Here is a 23,338-nt window from a genome sequence, read left to right as displayed (position 1 = left end):
AATGGATAATTCACAATGATATTCAGTTGCTGGCAGAATATCTCCCAGGCATGGACAATCAGTTTGCAGACTTCCTAAGCAGGATGCAGCAACAAGTCCACGAATGGGAACTACACACACAAGTACTTCACCAATACTTCCACCTGTGGGGAACACCAGAAATATATCTCTTCACCACCATAGAAAATTAAAAATGCCAAAACATCACATCCAGATACCCACACCCTCAGCCCAAGGGCAATGCTGTATGGATGAATTGGTCACGGCTATTTGCTTATGCTTTTCCTCCTCTCCCACTCATTCCATTTCTGGTTCACCAACTGAGACAAACATCACTCACCATGATCCTTGTAGCCCCTACATGGGCACATCGGCCTTGGTACACAACACTGTTGTATTTGTCTGTGGTTTCCCACCAGAAACTTCCCAACAGACCAGACCTTTTGACTCAAAAGCGAGGTCAAATCAGACATCCAAACCCCAAAACACTCTATCTTGTGATATGGCTCCTGAAGTCATAGAGTTTGGATATTTATAACTTCCCTCTAAATATATGGACATTCTTAGAGAGGCATGTAAACCTACAACTGACAGTGTTATGCTGCAAAATGGAAACGTTTTGTATGCTATTGTCAACCTAAACACATTGATCCACTCTGAGCATCAGTGCAAAACATTGTTTGTTATCTGCTACATTTACAAAAGGCAAATTTAGCATACTCCTCTATTAGACTTCATTTAGCATCTAAGCTGCTTATCTCCAGAACAGACAACATATTTTTTGTTCAGAACTCCTGTAATTAAAGCATATATGGAAGGACTTAAGAGAGTAATTACACCCATAGTTACTCCAGCTCCAGTATGGAACCTTAATGTTGTCCTTACAAGACTCATGGGTCCACAGTTTGAACCCATGCACTTTTTGCAATTTCTTGCCTTTTTAGTGACTATCACTTCCCTACGGCATGTACGTGAATTACAAGCTTTCACTTAGAGAAACCTTTTTTTCAGAAGCATATAAAGTTAGATTAGTCCTTAGGACAAACCTTGAATTTCTTTCAAACGTAGTTTCACCACTTCACATTAAACAATCAGTTGACTTACCTATTTTTTCCCACAGCCAGACTCAGTTGCTGAAGGAGCACTGCTGAAGGAGCACTGCACACACTAGATGTTAAAAGATCTCGTATGTATTACATTGATAGGACTAAAAGTTTTAGAAAATCTAAACAGCTTTTAGTAGCATTTTCAGTGCCTCACAAAGGCAATCCAGTTCCAAAAACTGGGATAGCTAGATGGATAGTCAAGTGTATTCAAACTTGTTATCTGAAAACTAAAAGACAGTTACCTACAGCTCCTAGAGCACACTCTACTAGACAAAAGGTGCTTCTATGGCCTTTGTAGGAAACATTCCAATAGCAGTTGTTTGTAAAGCTGCTATTTGGTCTACACCACACACATTCACTAAGCACTATTTTGTAGATGTTTTTGCTTGCCAAAAAGCAAATGTTGGCCAGGCTGTGCTCAGGACACTTTTTCAGGCTACTGCAACTCCTACAGGCTAGCCGCTACTTACTTGGAGCCGACTGCTTCACAGTCTGTGCAAAGCATGTGTATCCGCAGCCACACATGCCATCAAACAGAAAATTTTACTTACCCAGTAGGCATCTGTTCGTGGCTTGTAGTGCTGTAGATGCGGTCGTTGTATTAGAATTCTTCTACAAATATTGTACATATGTCTATACACTGCATGGACATACTTTTTAATATCTATATCTATCTCTCTCTCTCTCTATCTATATATATATATATATATATATATATATACTCCTTACCTCACCTGTCTGCGGGAAAACAATCTAACAAAGGACTTGATGCCCAAGCACACTATCACCGAGAGGAGGAGTCACTCGATCTCATGAATTGAAATGATTCTTAGAACAAAAACATCATGCAACACTTTGAGGCCAAAACTTAATGGCAGACTTATACAAGGCATGTGAATCTACAGCACTATATGCCATGAACAGATGTCTACTGGGTAAGTAACATTTTCCTTTTTTTAAGTGTGCAGAATGCAGCAAACGTAGAAGTAGAAAAAACAAGGAGAAATGAAGATTTTGCTCATCGTTGTGCCTCCTCTGGAGAGACTTAAGGTTCTGGCACATTCTCAGGTTTACAAGGTGTTGGAAATCTAGGGACACATCAAAATCTGTGGGTGTTGTGTGGGAACACCCACTACAATGCCCATGGAACACCTCCTTTGTGAAGAGTAAGGCAGTGCAGTTATTTGCGCTGCCTTGCCTTACTCCATATCTATGAGGCCATTGAAAGCCGTATATATATATATATATATATATATATATATATATATATATATATATATATATATATATATACACACACACACACATACACCAAATCAAATGTTCAGCAACATTTAAAACTTAAAGTATATGCACTCTTATGTTGTGTTTGTTTTTCGTTTGATTCACAGCCTTCTCTAGGAGTTAAGAAACCATCTAAGGCCCTGCTATATGTTATTTTAAGTCCGGTTGGCCCATATTTTGCTAGTGGAAGTTTTAACCCAGTATCCCTTTGGGCTGATCCAAAATATGTGAGGGCTTGGAAAGGAGGAACGGGTGACTGCAAAATTGGAGGGTGAGTAGCCAAAACAGTTTTCATATTTTTGTTAATTGTATGATATAAAAACCTGCCTAATGTAGAGTTCTGGAAAATTGAGTTTTCTTTTTTCTGCACTTCTATTAAAGACCACCCAGTGCCCTATTCACAAAGGTAAATATACATGCACAAGTTTGGTTGTATATATATTTACTCCCTCACCTAGGTGTAACACTTTAATTTTTTGCTGTTTATCGTTTATGAGTGGAGATTTACACTGATGTACAGATTTACATCCATCCACTCCCTCAAATGTAGGGGCGGAGCTTCCTACTACATAATTTACAAGTGGAAATTTACTATTAGTCACTTTTCTCCTGGTGATAGAGCTCTCTAATATAGGGTTGTATATATCCGTATGGGACAGTATAGGGAAATGTAAAAAAAAAAAACTGCTTTAAAATGTACATTACACAGAGGACTGTGTTCTTATAGTTAGGTCAGAGTTTCAGGAGCTAAGGAAAATAAGGACCTAAAACATTGATTTCTCAAGTTAATTTCATAGGAAACTTTGCTCTCTGATACAGAAGAAAAGGCTGAACCAATCTCAGGTTGGGCATGAAGGGGTTAAAACGGTATATGTGGACCATCACCTTGTGTTACCAAAACTGAAGCAAATAGGGCCCTATAATTGGCTAAGTACTGTATGATATGATTTACTGGCTGCAACTCAGAAGAAAATAACAAGGATGCCATTACTGGACTTGGTACCTTGGATCACATGTTGTTAAAAAAGTTGTGAAATAGGGAATAAGGGGGCATGGTAGGAACATCCTGACCATCGGGCACTTTGGCGAAGGTGCCAGGAGTAACCTCCCAGAGACTAAACCTTTTAACAAACCAGGTTGCAGGGACCGAACGCAGCCCTTGCGTGAGGTACCACAATACTCCCTCAGAACCTGCTCTACAAGCTCCTAACCTGTTATACCACACTAACACACAAACCTTCCCGAAGAACCTTGTATGGTACCTTGGTACCATGGAGATGAAACTTGCATGACGGGTAACTCTTGAGGACCACAGTACTCAAACATTTTTAAAAAGGGAAAAGAAAATATGGGTGAGTGAGCTTTGGGGGGGGGGTGGGTATCTGCTGAGGGCTGGGTGCAGGGTCTGGCCTATACTGCGTATGCCAAGTGGGCACTGTCCACCCACATGGAAAATGTTTTCTTTCAGAGAAAAACAAAAAAATATATAGCCCTGATACGCTGGAAGTTGTCTGTCCTCATCGCGGCCATTCTACATTTTCCTTGCCTCCGCCTGCTATGCTTTGCATGGTCGACAGGGACACGGGAAAACAGTTACAGTTGGGTGACGACTAGTATGATCTGGTGATCTTTTTTATGGACGGACTGCTGGGCCAGGTTCCTGACAACCAATATAATTGATGTTCCACCATTGTTAACATAGTGATTTTCTTCACTTCTAAATGGGGCAGTGTTGCTGAAGGTTCGGTGTGCAAGAGGCCCACTGCTTTATGACAGGCCTTCCACTCTTCCAAACCTTAAGTGAAGCCCTCAAACTTTACAACCCTTAAGCTGATTAGCAGTCAGAAAACCTTAATCCTTTAATCAGAAACTCATCCTGTGATGGGAACCTATGCTTCTTTAAGGGCTAGGCTACAGCTTGAGCAATACATTACATTTGCAAGCATGGATGCAGAAGTTCATGACCATTTGTGTGAATGCAGAACAGTGCGGGACATGGACCCTCAGGCATAATGTATGTCTGGGGAACAAACTTAGAATATGTAATATATGTCTGGTAAACAAACACATGTCATTGATAACATAGGGGTAAGTGCTATAAGTTACAATCATCAGTCAAATCGGACATTCGAGCTAGATGAGATCAGGTTCAGCTCCACAGGGTTTGTGAAGAATGTAGCATACCTCTGTCCTCAGTTGAAAATGTTAAATGTTACATTTTAACTAACAAGGGAGAGAGCCTTTAGCCACCTGTTCAACCTGTGACATAATGCCTCTAAGGCTATTAGAAAATTAGAATATTAGAATGTTACCCCTACTGAGAGTAGAAACCTCTACATTAAACAAGGAGAAATCGAAAACAAACATTGAAATGTTGGAGCAGGAGGCCTATGCAAGCCATTATTGGCCCTGAGACACTTTATTTATTGCCTTAAGTGGAGCTCCCAACATTGCAATGTTGTGATGACTGTTAATGCACTTTTACTTAACTGGTGTGGGAAACAATTGTGCCAAGCAGAACCAGTCATGCAACATAAAGATCATCCCAACGCCTCATACTCATAAAACAGAAATGGCATTCTGAACTTTTTAGTATGTCACTTGTGTCACACAAAGTACCACAGACATGGCTCACAACGACCCAGTTCCCTGAACATAGCAGCCCGGCTTTTGAGTCCTGTGAGTTGTGTCACCTTTTGCTAAGAAGCAACCGTTTGTTGTTCCTAAAAGAATCCAGGTCTTTTCCTATGAAGTTTCTGTCAGACGCGTACTCATTAAAATGGAAATGTTTTGTGCATAGTGCATAGCAATCAAAGTACAAGGTGTGGTCTACTGTGCAAAAAGATGAACAATCCTGTTTCTGGCAACGTAGTGTCTTGTGTGTCACAGAGGAAGGAGAAATCACCTTCTAAACAGAGAAGAAAAGTATTCTGATTTAGAAGTTATGTAAGAGACCATCCTGCTAATGTTCTCCATCCCAAACTTAGCTTCTTGTAGCAGTGGCCCTGATTATCTGACAGGCGAGCACAAACCTCCATCACTTAGCCAAGTAAAGTCAATAGCAATTACAACTCACAATAACTATTGAGTGCACCACCCTGACGTTTCTACACTTGATTCCTTCCCCAGGAGTCTCAGGGCGCTCCTCTCCCTTCAGAACCCTTTGAGTGTCCGTTCTACACTCAAAGCCGAGAAGGAGCATTTTGCCATTCACTTGCAGCCATAGCTCACATTGCTATATCGCAGTGGCTTGAGGATTGTGCATGTGGAGGACCAATGCCTGCACGACAAGGGACCAACTCTGACAATTCAGGAGTGATTGCTTGTGCCTGCAGATACCCCTTATTTGAGTGCTGTATGTAACGTATGCTGCCTTGATGCTAATTGATAGAGCTGAAGCTCTTCATTCTAAAATTAACTGTTGTCCCAAAGGTTGCAAAATTATAACGTCAGTCCTCTCTTTTTAACAAATCTGTGCACTGGCTACACAGGCCGATCAATGCAAGCATTGTTGAGAATATGGATAACAATAAAATGGAGCAAGGTTTGAATGTAACATGAAATTGCTGTATGCTCAACAGGGCCGTGGCTTAGGAAGTTAATTTCAACAAATTGCAGAAGATGAGCCCCATCCTTTTTAGTTATTGAAGGTGAAGTCCATGCAGAACAGTTTAAAGGTGAACAGACCATAGCGAGGACCACAGAGAAAAGGCAACACCGATAAACAAGCATTGGCAAAGCCAGTATGTCTCGCCTATGTGAGCTCTGTTGGCTTTGCAACATGGCTGAAAGTAAAGAAAAAAAGCTGTGACACAGCCAACGCTGACCGTGTTATAGCTCTTTTTTTTCTTTTTTTCTTTATTAACTTTCAGCCATGATGTACTGAAGCCAGCGCCGCTGTACAATACGACTAAAAAACATTGACAAATCCAATATATCTTGCATAGGTGAGACCTTTTGGCTTTGCCAGTGCTTGGTTTTCCTTCTTTTGGCCACACTGTACAGCAGTACAGCATCAGCAAAAGGTATTTGCAATGCCATTAGCTCTCAAAGACGAGATCTATTGGCTTTGGCAGTGCTAGTGTGTTTTATTCACTTGACATTCTAAGAACTATGCATCTTATTTGATACATGCTCCCCTGATCTAAACTTCCGATTTTGGCTTATATTTTCTCTTGTTAGTGGTTAAAAATAATACTGCACCTACTGGGTGTTGATCGTGGCATGCTTCTTCAATGTAAACTCTTTTTATAGTTTAAAAATTACCTTAAAACCAGACAATAGATGTTCCCACTTAAGTGTGGAATGATCTGATGTGATACTGCCTTAAATCTCAAAACTGACAGCATTCAAATAGCTTTTCTCTAAAATCCTGATGCCAAAGGAGACATTGAGAGGGTGTCGGCGCCAGAAGTAGGATGTGGTTGCTGTTCCTGCTTATTTCTGGTGCTGAAAAAGAATGGAGGATTTTGTCCTGAACTAGATTTGCACCCTCTGAATGTCTTTTTACAGAAAGAGAAATTCAAGATGCTGACCTTGGCTTAGGTCTTTTCTGCCTTTGATTCTGGAGACTGGATGATAGTTTTGGACTTACAGGATACTTATTGTCACTTTCTCATTCTGCAGGCTCACAATCGTTACCCGCGTTTCATGGTATGCCACAAGCATTTCCAATTCTCTATGCTCTTGTTTGGCTTTACCAGTGGCCCCAGGTGTTCATGAAAATGATGACGGTGGTTGCAGCTCATCTTCCGAGGTTAGGGTTTCCAGTCCTCCCCTACCTTGACAACTGGCTGCTGAAAGCTAGCTCACCCCAGGCAGTCATCACTCACCTCCAGCCGACGGTGAACCTCCTGCATTTGCTGGAGCTCACAACATGCAGAAGTAACACCTGACTCCATCCCAGATGCTCTATTTCATTTAATCTCTTCTTAATACAGTGCAGTTCTGTCCTTCCCTCTGGAACAGTGTCCAGGACAATTGGGCTATAATCCTAATGTTTCGAACTCTGTTCTGGATTTCGGTGAGACTTATTCCGAGGCAGCTGGGCCTGATGGTCTCCTGCACCCTTCTGGTGCAGCATGCCCGATGGCACATGTGTGCTCTGCAGTGGGAACTCAATTCCCACTGGGTGCTGCATCTGGGGAATCTCTCTGACCTGGTCCAGATATCTATGAAGACTGCAAAAGATCTGCACTGGTAAATAACTGTGATTGGCCCAGTGGCAGACACCTCTTCCTTTCCTAGCCAGAGCTGACAGTGGTGACCAGTGCATCACTCCTGGGTTGGGGTGGCCATCCAAGGGAGGTGGAGATCAGAGGACTCCATCTCGGGCAGAGTCTCAGCTCCACTCAGCCTTTTGGAGCTGAGGGTGATTAGCTTGGCATTGAAAATCTACCTCCCATCCATCAAAGGAAGGTTGGTCTAGGTGTTCACAGACAACACCACTGCCATGTAGTATTCAAACAAACAGGGCGGACTGGGGTCATGGACCCTGCGCCAGGAGGCCCTGCACCTCTGGACCTGGCTAGAGTGACACAACTTCTTCCTGGTTGAGCAGCACCTTGCAGGATCTCTGAATGCCAGGGTGTCAAACTGAGCCGTTGATTCGTTGTGGATCACAAATGGTTTCTACTTCCAGAGGTGGCCCAAGGCCTCTTCTGAGAATGGGGAGAAACTTGGCTTGATCTGTTCGACCCTACTGAGAAGGAGCAATGTCAGCACTTCTGCATGTTGGAGTTTCCAAAGTGCTTCTCGCTTGAAGATGGGTTCCATTTAGACTAAAACCTGAGAATCCTGTACTTCTTCCTGCCAATATCCCCTGTGCTCAGAGTTCTCAATAAAATCAGGACTGACTGGGCCCAAGTCATCCTAGTGACTTTGCTGTGGGAAGGAAATTTTGATATCCTGCATTTCTGTGCATGACCACCTGTCCTCCGATCAGGCTGTCCCTTCAGAGGGACCATGTCACAGCAGCAGAGTTCTACACAGAACCTGCGCATGCTCCAGCTTCATGCATGGAGATTGATCAACAACAGTTAAATGCAATTGATCAACCTCCCAAGATCTGTGACTTCACCTTTGGAGACAAGTGTCCCTCGACAAAGACTTTGTACGCCAACCATTGGGCCAAATTTGTGGCTTAGTGCTCCTCTCACCAAGGTGACCTACTCTCGGCCACCTTGTTAGAGGTCTTACTGTTTGTGTTGTTGTTAGCCCAGCAAGGTCTTGCTTTGGGAACCATTAAAGTTTACCTTTTCACCATATCCACTTTTTTTTTTGCGTATGCCAGATCAGCACTGTGTAATTCCCACGTTGTGACCCATTTTCTTAAGGGCTTGCAACATCTGTTCCTGCCTACTCCTTTCATCTTGCCACAATGAAACCTTAATTTGGTGGTAAAGTTTCTCATGGACTCACCATTCGAGCCTCTGCAAAGCTGTCCATTATACTCCTACTCCTCAAGACGGCTTTGTTGGTGACCATTACATCAGCCAGCTGGATCAGCTAACTTCAAGCTCTGACAGTTTTACCCTCCATACACCAGCTTCTACGCAAACTGGTTCTTCAAACACATGCCTCTTTTCTGCCAAAGGTGGTCACTCCCTTTCATATCAGCCAGAACATCAAGTGTGGTACCAGTCCTGTTCAGCTTCCAAGCAGCCACGTGGGCGTCCCTCCATACATTCATGAGATACTACTTCTTGGATAGTTAGGTCCATCGAGAAGGGCATTTTGCCTGATCGATCCTCCATTAGTGGCTAGTCAACAGACCTCTTGAGAACTGTCCATCAATTAACCTGTTTTCACGGTCTATCAAATGACTAAGAATTCTTGGGCTTAGCCAACAACCGCCACCTATCGCCCTGCTCACGTATAGCGGCTGCTAGACAATAACCTTGCACTTTATCTTGTGATACCAGCATAACGTTTGAGTGCAGTACTATGTAAAACATTAGCCAGTACTCTACTAATGATTAAGCACCCTATAGCTCTGCTGGTGTCGGATTTGGTGCTGCAATACTTTAGATTACCTTGTTCTTATGCCTTTTTCCTGTGATGTTTTATTCCATTTAACACAAATTCCTGCCTGTGACAATATGTATCTGTCTTTTTACGGTTTGCAAAGATTTTACCCACTCATATATGCATTTTATTGCTTTAATGTGAATCACTGCTGCTACGTTTGACCTAATTGCACATTTCGATGTTTCTTCTCATTTTAGCGTATTTTGGTTCTTAGAAATTGTATGTTTTTATTCTTTCATTATTCGAGCATTGTAAAGATTTTTATTAATCACTCAATAAAGTCACTGGTTACTCTTCTAGGACTTTTTGTTTAAGCCAGTTGTAAGACCCACCTCCGGGGAGATTTTGTTTGTGGATCTGTTCTAAGATGAGGAATCGGCGCTTAGAACTCTATCAGAGGAACAAGTTACTTACCTTTGGTAATGCTTGTTTTTGGTAGAGAGTGTCTGACTGCAGATTTCTCACTGAAACGCCCATCCTACCTGGTCTGTAAACTGGGCTCTTCACCATAAAGATCTCTTAAGACACTGCACAGTGATCGATCAAACATTGTTTTTTACGTGGCACATGGTGTTGAAAAGATAGGATATTTGAGGAATTACATCCACCTTTGGTTTTAGAGACAAAGCGTCTTTGGTTTTTGTAGGAAGCTGGCTCTGTATATACTATATCAAAATGAGATATAGTGTGCACAGAGTCCAGTTGTTCCCCCAAGAGGCTTGACAGAGGCAATAATAGATAATACTAATGCTCTATTTGTGGTAGTGTGGTCGAACAGTTAAGCTTATCAGAGGGTAGTGTTAAGCATTTGTTGTACATGCACAAGCAATAGAAGAAACACATACTCAATGACTTAACTCAGACCAATAGAATTTTATATAGAAAAATATATTTTTGTTACTTTATTACTAGAGCCACAAGACTCAGTTCAGAAGTAAATACTGTTGCAGATAAGTACTTAGCATAGACATCAATGTAACTTTGTTTCACTTTGGTCAAGTAAACAGCTTTTAAGAAAACAGAGAATATATTTTTTAAAAGTGGACACTACATTTTTAGAACAGTTCCTGGAGGGAAGAAAATAAATTACAGTTTTAGAGGTAAGTACACGACTTTCAGTTCTAGTCTCCGGGTTATAGGTAGTCCACAGTTGGGGTTCAAGTCTACCCTAAACACCCACCACCAGCAACACGGGGCCGGCTGGGGGCAGAGGTCAAAGTTGAGAAATTATAACGTGGGCTCCTATGGAGACAGTGGGTATTCGGAATTCGGTCCGCCGGCAGGTAGGTACCTGCGACTTGGAGGGCAGACCAGGGAGGGTTAGAGGAGCACTGAAGGGGCCCCAAGTAGGCACCAATCCTACACCCTCAGCAGCACTGGGGCGGCCGTGCGCAGGGTGCAAACAAGGTGTTGAGTTTCCAGTGAAACTCACTCAGGCGCTGCAGGCGAGGTCCGGGGGGGTGTCTCGGGCACACCACCAGTCAGAGAGGGAAGAGAACCACCTATTGATTGTTGCTGCACCGGGTGTCAATTTCTCCAAGGCCTGGGGGCTGCGGGTGCAGTGGGTCCTTTGGCATTGGCTATCTTCGTCCAGGGCAGTAAAGGTCAGGGGAGTTCTCGGGATTCCCTCTGCAGGTGTTGTCATGGAGGGGTGGAAAGGTCAACCCAGGGTGGGCACTTGGTCGCCGTCGCCTGGGGGGGTCCTCTCTGGTCGGTTGGGCCACCTGGACTCGGGCCGTGGGTGTTAGGTGCATAGTGGTTAGGACTCACGCTTCTGGAGTGAGGTGTGAGTCCTTCATAAGAGGTTTCTTCTTCTGTTCTTCGTTGGACAGGGCTGCTGTCCACGGGAGTTCTTGATCCTCTGTGATGCAGGCAGTCCTCTGGAGGTTTTTCAGAGGTCGCTGGACCTGCAGGACTTGTCACTTTTCTTCTGCAAGTTCTTTGAAGCAGGAGGTAGGCCGGTATTTTTGGGGCCAAGTCAGTATGTTGTCTCCTTTCCCTCTCTGCTGGAGTTTCCGCTAAGCTGTCCTTCTTCTGAGGTTGTCAGGAATCTGACTAGCTTGGTTCAGGGAGCCCTTAAATACAAGATTTAGGGGCGTTTTAGGGGTCAGAGGGCTACTGTCCCTAAGGGTGGCTACACCCTCCTTGTTTCCACTCTCTCTGGGAGGGGCCCACATTTGTTTCCCTATTGGTCCCTGTCCTCCAAACCAAGATGGAGGATTCTGCAAGGAGGGAGGTCACTTCAGCTCTGGATTTTCCACCAGAAGTGGGGCTTTTTCCAGGGGCTGGGAATCTCCAATAGCTGGAGTGCCCGGGAGAATTGTAACACGAAGCCTGAGCCTTTAAGGCTCACCGCTAGGTGTTACAGTTCCTGCAGGGGAGAGGTGTGAAGCACTTCCGCCCAGTGCAGGCTTTGTTTCTGGCCCCAGAGAGCACAAAGGCTCTCACCCCAGGGGGTCAGAAACTCATCTCTCAGTGGCAGGCTAGCACACACCAGTCAGTCCTGCACTGAAGGATTGGGTAAAATACAGGGGGTATCTCTAAAATGCCCTCTGTGTGCATTTTTTAATAAATTCAACATTGCCTCAGTGTGGATTTATTATTCTGAGAAGTTTGATACCAAACTTCCCAGTATTTAGTGTAGCTGTTATGGAACTGTGGAGTTCGTTTTGACAAACTCCCACACCATAAACTTAATATGGCCACACTGTACTTACAATGTCTAAGAATGGACTTAGACACTGTAGGGGCACATTGCTCATCCAGCTATGTCCTCACCTGTGGTATAGTGCACCCTGCCTTAGGGCTTTAAGGCCAGCTAGAGGGGTGACTTACCTATGCCACAGGCAGTGTTTTGTGTGCATGTCACCCTGAGGGGGATGCCATGTCGACTTTGCCTTTTTCTCCCCACCAACACACAATCTGCAATGGCAATGTGCATGTTAGGTGAGGGGTCCCATAGGGTGGCACAACACATGCTGCAGCCCTTATGGACCCTTCCTGGTCACAGGGCCCTGGGTACCACTGGTACATTTTACAAGGGACTTATATGTGTGCCAAGGGTGTGTCATTTGTGGTAACAGTGGTACATTTTTAGGGTAAGAACACTGGTGCTGGGGCCTGGTTAGCAGGGTCCCAGCACACTCAGTCAAGTCAGCATGAATATCAGGCAAAAGGTTTGGGGGAGGGGGGGTAACTGCAACAAGGGCCGTTTTCTTACAGTTTTTATGTGTTTTTTTTAATCATCTCTCACCTGAGACAGTGCATGTTCTGTCGCTTGCGAGATCTTTTGTTAATCTAAATGGGGCTTTAGAGTCCGCCCAGTACTTACCATTGTTGGCTTCATTTCCTTGCTTCTCTTTGGTCAGCATGTACTGGTGTCACTTTCTCTTTGTGTGTTTGTCCCATCAATGGATTGTGGACCTAGTACTAGTTGATTGCTTTCTTAGTGTCCTTCCGCTGCTTGTGCTCGGATTCAGGTACTTTATTTTTCTTGCTTCCCTGTTGTTGCTGCTCGTTCGTTGTTGCTTCTTCCTGCCTACCTTCTGTTGTTTTTGCCTGCCCTCTTCTTGTTGTTTGCCTCCACTTTCCACTCCCATCATTGTTGCTTGCCCTCCTCTCCCCCGGTTGTGATTGCCCCTCACACCAGATATAAAGCCGTTATGATGCTGCCAGCAGTAGTTTCATCAGAGTGCTTATTTTTCTACTTTTAGCCATTTGTCGCAGCAGCCATACTGCTACATGGCTAAAATACATTGACAAAGCCAATAGTGCTCGCGTAGTTGAGACCTATTGACTTTGTCAGTGCTTGTTTCTTTGTTCCTTGATTCCTGTGTGATTTCTAGAGTGGGCTACAGTGTCTGTTTTTTGTAAGTTGTTGCTTACCAGGGAGCAATGCATTCAGTAGGATGTCTGGTGGAGGTGCAAATTTGTTAGCAATCGTTTTTGGAAGCCTGACAATTGTAGTTTTTCTAGTATCTGACCCAGAGTGCAGCTGGAGATGGTTTTTGTAAAGAGAGCGCTGCAGCGCAGTCTGGTGAATTCAGTATTCTGTTTGAGATTAAAGATACCAGTATGTCCATAGTATGGACTTGGCTTCCTTCCAGTTTTCAAAGAGGAGTGATACATTGCACTTGAAAGGGGATTTACATTTTAGCCCATATGGTGAAGTGGCAATATCCTGTAGAATACTCTTTGGTTTCTAATGTATTTATATTTTAAGAGTGCCGTGCAATTATTTGTCATATTCCATTTGTGATTTTTAATTATGTACTTCTTAGGGCTTTGAAGTTGTTTTATAGTACGTGATTGTGCTTTGCAAATACTTTACGAGTGAAAAAAGATTAATAGATCTCTCTGGATTCTGTTGTGTCACACCTCATTAATAGTTATCCCTCGTAAAAACGTAATCCTTTATGATGGCATGAGGTGGCTAGCGTTGTCACCACTCGTTTCATCAATGGTTTTATCACTGCTTTAGTTGATTCCTCACTGTCCTTGAGTGGATCACAATTTTTCTTTGGCATCATATATGACACGACAGGTATAAGCTGCATACTGAGAGTTTCAAGTAAATTATGTTTTTTTTCCTGATTTCCTTTTCAGAAACTTACAGAAGTCTACTTAGAAACAGACTTGAAAAAATGTTTCACATATTCGGAAAGGCAAAGGTTTTTCTTTTTATTTTAAGAGCAATGCATGTATCAGCTTTCAAGGGGCTGGAGCATTAATGCGTTTGCGCAGAAAGGATACATGTGCCTGTTTTTCAGCATTTTGTATTGTCTCTAGCAAGTACACTAGGGCCTTGATTACGAATTCTGTGGTAAATACCACCAAACTTGCACATGGGTTAAATACTGATACCACAGGGGATGATAAATAACACATGTTAAATAACACCAATTATATTTTTTTTTTACCCTGCACCACGGAATCGTTTTTAGCGGATGAGTTAAATACCTATTTAGCGCATATGCTAATTAACCTGACTCAGTGAATAGCACAACCACAAAACATCAGGATGCAGCCAAGTTTAGGCATTTGAAGTTCCTGGAGAGTGGAATTAACCCATAGAGAAAGAGAAACAACCAGAGCAACTCTCAAAATGACCTTAGGACACCCCAAGAGAAGACACCATTATACTCCTTCCTGTGTAGGAATGTGCAGATATTTGTTTTGTGTGGACAAAGCAGCTTTAAAAAATACAAACAAAATCCTCTGCCATCATCTGATATCACTCAGTCATCACAAGTAGAGATCTGCCAAGCTTTTCCATCATGGACCCAGACAAGGAAAAGAAGTACATGTCAGCAGATCTTGAGTGGGAGGCCTGGCCAAAGAGGTACTAAGGCACCATGATTGTCTAGTGTGCACATGGTGGAGTTTTTATCTTGTGCAGTGTGCCAATGAAAAGTTGATGAGTGCGAGTGGGATTTGGTGACCCCTAGCGTGATTTTTTTGTCACTAGGAGGGCACCAGGTGAAATGTCCCCAGTGCTGGTGATCGTGATCATTCACAGTCAAAAAGCTGCTTCTTGAGTAGAAAAACTACTAGAGCGTTAGCAAAATAAACTCGAGAAGTAGTGTGCTCTGACACGGTGCGTGGTGCCATTCACACTGATTTTTCAGTGCAGCACATGATCCTGTTGCAAAAATCAGTGCAAGGTGCCTAATTCAGCACATCCGGGGAACTCCGCAGAATTTTAATGTAACTGCGGAGTTCTACAGACCCCATTTAAAAGTTGACTTAGCTGAGAATCATCATTGTTCAGAAAAACGGCTTGTGTAATATGTTAGACATATTCACATTGATACATATAGATGCCATAGAGACTAACAAATCTCTAATGGTACTGCTGCCACGAGTGCAGATTTGGATACAGCTATCATAATACACTGTCATCTTGATGATAAGTGGTTGATTTGTCTTCCCAGTACCTTATGGGTGCTGTGTTGCCACAGGATGACTATTGTTGCTTCTCTTCAGCATCATAACATTGTGGTTTCATACAAAGCACCTTACACACCAGTTCAGTATATGCACATCCACATCACACAGTATTTGCACATAGTGTGTTTCATTTTACAGTGTCAGCACACTTGTTCCTTTCTACCGTAGGTCACCACATGTACATGAATGCAGCCAATTGGCCCTTGGGTATCAGGAAATCCTGCTGTAGCCTGGATGTTTGCTTTGCTGGCATAAGCCGTGTGGATGTCCAAGCGGAACTGTGTGTGCTGCTCCCTCACTCTCTGGAAAGGATCCATCAGTTAGCAGAGCATTTTGCTAAAGGTTGACTGAGAAATGCCAACCACCAATCGTACTACCTGCTGTATGGTGCCTGTTGCAAATAATTCTAGTGCTTCTAGTATTTTCAGGAAATGGGTGACAGTGCAACGCTGTATTGGTGTCCAGGGTGTTCTTAATGTTGAAAATATGTTTTGTATAGTACCCATATTGAGCCTGTGTATCCTCTGGATCTCAAGCTGACTCGTGTTTATGGGTTTCAGTCTTACTCAGTCAATCCAAGCTGTTATTGTGTATTACTGCATCATTCAAGGTTCTTGATTGGTGGCCTGGTTTCCATCGTCATGCTGCATGGTTTGTTGCAGAAGAACATGGATCTAGCATAACATGATATAGTGGCCTAACAGTTCTGCATTCATTTGGAAGGACTGTAGAATGGACGTGTGGGCTGCTGCAATCAAATTGTGGGAACTTCTCCCTGGCTGTTATGTAGGTCTGGCCATGTGTGCAGGTGTGTGTGATATTTTATTATTTTCAGCTCAAACAGTGCATGTAGTGTTTTGCATAAATGTTTGCAGCTTTTGTTTCGTTTTTTACACTTTCATGAATTTTAACCATCTGATTTTGACTGGAGGTATTTTAATGTGGTATTTTCCACTAGTTGTTAATGACCTCTCATACTTGTAATTAGGTGTTGTTTATCACCTGTTATTGTTTTGCATGTGGTAAAAAGCGCATGTGTTAAATAGCTCCTGTGGACTACAGACATGGGATATTTAGCACATGTGCATGCATTTATTAAAGTTATGATCGGTTAATTGGTTAAAGTCATGTACTATTCACCCAGCACACAGTAATTACCACAAACAGTGAGCTCATTATCAGGCCCGAAGTTGGTAACCCAGTGAGTTAGTACATGTGCTCTGGAAATCGCAGCTCAGAAACATTCGACAACCGCAGTCCCTTGTTTCTAAATTGTTCTGTCACCGAGTTAATGATATAGGGCATGTTCTATAGTTACAATGATTTCTTGAAAAATTTAGCAGAGCTTTGCATTTATTATCTGATTCTAATAGATGTACAACATTTCAGAATGGTAAAGGACATTTTGTTTTCTCAAAGGAATTATGGATGCTCCATTTTCGCCCAGTATGAGGCTCTTGATGCAGGATGTCAGCAAGTATTGTGGCTCTACGGCGATGACCATCAAATCACGGAGGTTGGAACTATGAATCTTTTCCTTCACTGGATAAATGAGGATGGAGGTACGGTGACATATAATCTAAATTCTTCAACCCAAGCACAGGTTCAGAATCCAATAAACCTTAGAGCTGGATCAGGAGCTGATAATTGGATGATGTTCGTTGCAGCTTGGCTAGTTAGCCATAGCAGCTTTGTGAATTGAAGGGTTTCTCTTGTAGTCTGAAAGGAAAGATAAGATGTGAATTTCTGTCAATAAATTTGATTACATTTACTGTGTAATCAAATGTAGCAGCTTGAAACCCTTACGGGGATGTCATATGTATTGTTTTGGAAATGCAGTAAAATATACGTAGACGTCAAGAGTTAAAATAGCAGGTTTGTTATTGATTGCTTTTATGCAATCTTTTTCAAAAGGGATGTTCCCCTAAATGATCTGCACTTGAACTGTCCAACGTTGGTCCCGTGGCACTGTAGTGGTTTTCAGTATGGCCACGCTAGATACAGCTACCTACGTAAGAATCCATTGGAGAATATTTTACATAGGACATAGGTTATAGTTATCCTGAAAACCTGGCTAGACTTCGGCCATTGAGAAACAGCGTTGGACACTCCTGACCTTTGCAGAACACATGCCCCTGGCGTTCACAGAATTTGCAATTTAACCACAGAATTAGACCCCAAGCAGAATCTTAGGGTGCCCACCACCCTCCCCCTCCCATCAGTACACTCAAATACTTAACTCTCAAATTAAGGTAATTCTTTATAGATGCAGTGACTTTAACTGTAGCAGTATACATATCAGTGCTTATGTTGAGCTGGTGCTTGGCACCAGCACTTAATTGTCAATGATGGCGCTGTTTAGCTGATTTGAAGATGAGCTTAACAGTTGTTTATTAATTACATATACAGTAAAATGGTTAACACCCGTGCCCAAGCCATCCTTATAGCTTTAAGGGCCAGGAATAGTCTGAATTGTCACACTTATAGGAGTGTGATGGTGATTAGTTGTGTTGGTAGTGTCACTGGCAACAGTGGCAGCAGCATTGTGTGATACAAGCTGAAGTGGCGTCCTGACGTGGGCCCTGGCACTTATGCTTTTTTTATTTTTTTTATTTTATATTGTAGTAAAACAGAGGGGATGACATGACATTTCAGATGTGGTAAAGAGACAAGAATCTCCCCCGGCATTACAGCACTGGAGGAATGGACGTACACATTCAGCTCTTTTACTCATGACTGAAGCAAAATCAGCAAAGGAATGTGAATCAAGCATGCTGACTTTTGCATTTTTTTTGCATTTCTAGAGAATAATACTGCTAAATCTGGAGATTGATTGTCAGTAGAATACTGAGTTGGGTGGTTTATATTAATGAGATACTTGAAACATTTTTCATAGTGTAAGGGTGACATAAATGCAGCATATCTACTGCTGTCATATAAAATCAAGACTTGCAGTGTGGACCTCAAAGACTAATCTCTGATAGAAACTTCTAGTTGCAGATTCCTTACCTTAGAATTTCCCCCAGGCGCCGGACTGGATCCGGCGATTTTTCTTTGTGCAGTACCTCTGTGCACTGTTAGGTGGCGTCAGTCGACTCCGCGAGCGTCATTAGCATCGTGGTCTCTGTGGTAACGTTGTGGTCGTATATAGGTGCTGCCCCGGCACACTGACCTCAGTTCTTTTCTTTCCGCACCAGCCTATGAGCAGATCCGGGGAAGAGCTACCCCTAGTCCTTTTTTGACTAACTGCGACACTTTTGTCAATTCGTTTTGACGAGTTTTGGATGCTTTAAGGGATGTCCTGAAAGACCGGATTCAAGCCCTGCGGCTCCAGTCACTGAATCCGCACCTCGTCTGCCTCTGGTATCTGGAGCACGACCATGACCCGAAGTCGTGTTCCGATTGTTGGGCCATGAACCCAAAGCTATGAGGAACTGGTCCCTGACGCTCCTGGCAGCCCGGCACTTGACTCTGCATCGCTCCCGGTCTCGTTCGAGAGGAAGGTCAGGAGACTGGTCGCGGAGTCATCACCACTCTTCCTCATCCAAGTGATCTGGACATTCGGGTCACAAGAAGAAGAAGAAGTCAAAGAAGACCATATGTTCTTTGACTTCGCCCCGTCGCCGGGTGACGTGACGTAGGAAGAGCGTTGATGCTCTAGGCCACTGTCTTCGGAGCCTCCATCTGGATCCGCTTCACACCTTTCCGACTTTCCAGGAGCCTGTGCCACCCATGCCTATCTCAAGGAAATTTATGAGGCCATGCGCCTTATATTTGGCCAGACCGACCAACCCTCTGCATCTTTGGGCCCAGGAGAGTCGGTGAGGGCCCCCTCGGGTTTCAAGTCGACAGCTTCGGCCCCGACTCTGGAGGGCACCTCTAGATCCATTTCCGGATCTGCCCCGGCATCGGTCGTGCCAATGCGACCTTCCCCAACGTCAGGTCAGACGTTGTTTCTCCTGATGTCAGTTGGGCCCACAATCGATGTCGATCCTATACTGAGCCCCGGCGACCCGGAGCCGAAGCGATGTCGCTCGACGCCGATTCCGTTTTCCATGGGCTTTCCTGGGCCCAGGGCGGATCCTGACCCCTATTGCTATGGGTATGGATATGGGGATAGTGTAAAGGGGTTGCTGGGCCCCAGCTTCACCCTGACATGGAATGGGTTCAGGATCTGGTGACGCCAGACAGTTGGACACCTCCCCTGACTCTGGCATGCTTTCTCCTTCTACTGTGGTTACGGGTGTATGGTGGTCAGAAGGGCTGCTGAGGTTTTGGACCTCGAGCTTCCTTCTGTGGATGTCAGGACTAACCTCCTGACCGAGGTGCTTCAGCCTGGGGCCTCCAATTGGGAACCCCTCCTTCCCTTCAATGAAGCCCTTACAGACGTTCTTCTGAGTACCTGGTCTAGACCTAGCACAGGGCTCCTGTGAATAGGACGGTTGACGGTCGCCATCGGCCTGTGCCGACTGACCCAAAATTCCTGACCCTAAGCCTGAGAGCTTTATCATCTAGGCTTCATCATCCTCTGGCACTGGCCCTACCGCTCCCCCGGACAGGGAATCAAAAAGTCTGGAAACTTGGGGAAGAAGATGTTTTCCTCCGTCAGTCTTGTGCTACAGTCTGTGAACACCATATGCCTTTTGGGCCAATAGTCAAATACTCTCTGGGATACAGTCACACAACTGCTGCCTCAAGTACCGGAGGAGGCCAGACCGTTCTCTCCTAAGCCGTTTCAGACGGGAGAGATGCAGCGAACTTCATGGTTCGTTGTGGACTGGATATGACCGACTCACTGGGCAGGTTGGTTGCATCGACGGTGGCTTTGAGGTGCCACGCCTGGTTGGGGATGTATGGCTTTTCAGGGGATGTCCATCAATCCTTGATGGACATGCCCTTTGCTGGCACCCGTCTCTTCGAAGACAAGGCGGACTCAGCGCTCAAGCGCTTTAAAAATTCCCGGGGTACAGCTCAGTCCCTTGGCCTCGCAGCTGCTCCTTGCCCCCAACAGTCCACCTTTTGCTCCTTTTGTGGCTACGGAAGGGGCACCCAACCGCGTTCCTTTCCACCTGGCCACCGACCCACGCATGCTGTACAGCCTCTGCTTGGACATGGGATCCCACGAGCTTGTGGATTAGGGAGCCAGCGGGCCGCCCAGTCCACCCTCACCCGCTCCTCTGCCTCCAAGCCTTCCTAGTCCGTCTGAACATCCGGGACCAGTTGGCAACAGGATTCGCCATCACCTGCCCCACTGGGAATCCATTACCACTGACAGGTGGGTGTTACAATTTGTCCAGAGGGGCCTCTCCCTCCCTTTCGAGACCTCTTCTCCAGCCATGCCTCCCTTTCGAGACCTCTTCTCCAGCCATGCCTCCATCATATGATCATCTATCGGACGATCATATGACACTTTTCTGCAAGGAAGTGAAGGCTGTTTTGGCCAAGGTAGAAATAGAGAGGGTCTCTGCACCAGAGGTAGGTCATGGTTATTATTCCTACTACTTTCTGGTACTCAAAAAGGAAAAGGGCCTTTGCCATATCCTAGATCTCCGGTCCCTCAATCTCTTCCTCAAGAAGGAGAATTTCAAGATGCTAACCCTAGGTCAGGTCCTTTGTGCGCTGGACCCTGGAGACTGGATGGTAGCGTTGGACTTGCAGGACACCTATTTTCACATGCCCGTCCTTCCGGTTCACAGACGTTACTTGTGATTCGTTGTAGGTCAAAAGCACTTTCAGTTCACCGTGCTCCACTTTGTCCTTATCAGTGCCCCTCGGGTGTTCACGAAAGTGATGGTAGTGGTTGCAGCTCATCTGCACAGGTTAGGGGTTCCAGTCTTCCCCTACCTCGACGACTGGCTCTTGAAGACAAACACGTCCAGAAAGTCGTCTCCCATCTCCAGACTACGGCGAACCTCTTGCATTTGCTGGTGTTCACTATAAACGTGCCAAAGTCACACCTGACTCCCTCTCAGTTGCTCCCTTTCAACGGAGCTGTTCTGGTTATCCTCCTGAAAAGCGAGTCCAGGATATTCGTGCTATGATCCCAATGTTTCAGCCTCTATCCTGGATTTTGGTGAGAATGACTCTGAGGCTGCTGGGCCTCATGGCCTCCTGCGTCCTGCTGGTCCAACATGCCAGATGGCATATGCGGACTCTGCAGTGGGACCTGAAGTTCCAGTGGGCGCATCATCAGGGGAATCTTTTTGACATGGTCCAGATTTCGAAGGGAACTGTGAAAGACCTGCAGTGGTGGTTGTCAAATCAAGATTGGATCAACGGCTGATCCCTCTCCCTTTCCCAACCAGATCTCACAGTAGTGACAGATGCGCCACTCCTGGGATGGGGCGGCCCCATGGGAGAGGCAGAGATCAGAGGCCTCTGTTCTCTGGCGGGGTCCAGGCTCCACATCTACCTTTTGGAGCTCTGGGCGAATAGATTTGCATTGAAAGCATTCTTTCCCTCTCTCAAAGGGAAAGTGACGCAGGTGTTCTCCGACAACACCACCGCCATGTGGTACTGCAACAAGTAGGGCGGAGTGGGGTCGTGGACCCTTTGTCAAGAGGCTCTTCGCCTCTGGGCATGGCTGGAACGCCAGGGCATTTCACTGGTGGTTCAACATCTGGAAGGCTCTCAGAACGTCAGAGCAGACGAACTCAGCCGTCGATGCTTAGTCGATCACAAATGGCGTCTCCAACCAGAGGTGACGCAAGGTCTCTTTTAGCAGTGGGGAGAGCCTTGGTTAGATCTGTTCACTTCCGCAGAGAACACGCAGTGTCAGCTATTTTGCATGCTGGAGTTTCGATGGTGGCACTCTCTCTGTGACGCTTTTTGTCACGAGTGGAGCTTAGGCCTCCTGTACGCCTTCCTGCCGGTACCACTTATGCCCAGAGTTCTGAAGAATTTCAGGCAAGACCGGGCCCAAGTAATCCTGCGGCTCCGGACTGGGCAAGAAGAGCCTAGTATCCTGAGCTATTGATCATGGCCATTGATCCTACAATCAGAATGCTCCTTCAGGAAGATCTTCTGTCGCAGCAGCAAGGGACGGTCATTCACCCGAACCTGTCCAGTCTCCTCCTCCTTGCATGGAGATTGAGCAGCAGCAGTTGACGGCTTCCAACCGTCTGCCCGAATTCTGTAATGTTATCTTGGCAGCCAGGCGTCCCTCCACCAAAATGGTACATGCCTGTTGTGGAAGAAATTTGTGGCATGGTGTATCACAAGTCTGTTGATCCCCTCTCTGCACCTCTCTCAGAGGCTCTCTTCTTTATTCTCTCTCTTGCCCAGCAGGGCTCTGCTATGGGCACCCTCAAGGGATATTTGTCTGCCATCTCTGCCTTTTTAAGGCTACCGGACCAACCTTCTTTATTCAAATCTCCCATTGTTGAGAGGTTTCTCTTTAAGGGCTCACACATATGTTTCCTCCGCCTGTTCATTATGCCCCAGTGGGATTTGAACTTGGTCCTTACATACGTCATGTGTGCTCCTTTTGACCGCTCCACAACTGTCTTCTACAGCTCTTGACTCTTAAAACTGCCTTCTTGATTGCCATCACTTCTGCTCACTTAGTGAGTAAGCTCCAGGCTCGCTCTTCGAAGTCACCATTTCTAGCAGTACATCCTGACAAGGTGATGCCCGTACCAGGGCTTCCTTCCTTCCCAAAGTGGTGACACCTTTTCACGTAGGCCAATCAATCACCTTGCCTACTTTTTATGCACCCCCACATCCCTCTCATGAGGATGAGAGACTCCACCGCCTGGATCCAAAAAGAGCGTTGGCGTTCTACCTAAATCGTACCAAAGATTTCCGTGTGGACGATCAACTCTTTGTGGGTTATGTGGGTCCGAAGAAAGGAAGGGCAGTGCAGAAGAGGACCATCTCACAATGGGTTGTCCTCTGCATCAAGATGTGCTACACTTTGACGAAAAAGCAACCCCCTGAGGGTTTGCACGCAGAGTTCCAGTCCTGGATAT

The 23,338-nt window shown here is 45.0% G+C and overlaps 1 protein-coding gene across 2 annotated transcripts in view; it reads left to right on the top strand.

The window, feature by feature from the left end:
- The window catches only part of BCAT1 (branched chain amino acid transaminase 1), a 183,046-nt gene that overhangs the window by 132,319 nt on the left and 27,389 nt on the right, over positions 1-23,338 (top strand). For both annotated transcript variants that reach the window (XM_069228580.1, XM_069228579.1), the window contains exons 6-7: positions 2,498-2,661; positions 16,788-16,930. In XM_069228580.1, coding sequence (XP_069084681.1) covers positions 2,498-2,661; positions 16,788-16,930 — 307 coding nt within the window. The remainder of the gene's footprint in view (positions 1-2,497; positions 2,662-16,787; positions 16,931-23,338) is intronic.

This window comes from Pleurodeles waltl, chromosome 4_1, assembly GCF_031143425.1.
Source record: "Pleurodeles waltl isolate 20211129_DDA chromosome 4_1, aPleWal1.hap1.20221129, whole genome shotgun sequence".
Classification (NCBI taxonomy): Eukaryota; Metazoa; Chordata; class Amphibia; order Caudata; family Salamandridae; genus Pleurodeles; species Pleurodeles waltl.
Note: the sequence above shows the minus strand (reverse complement) of the source record. Positions and strands in the feature narration are given on the sequence as shown.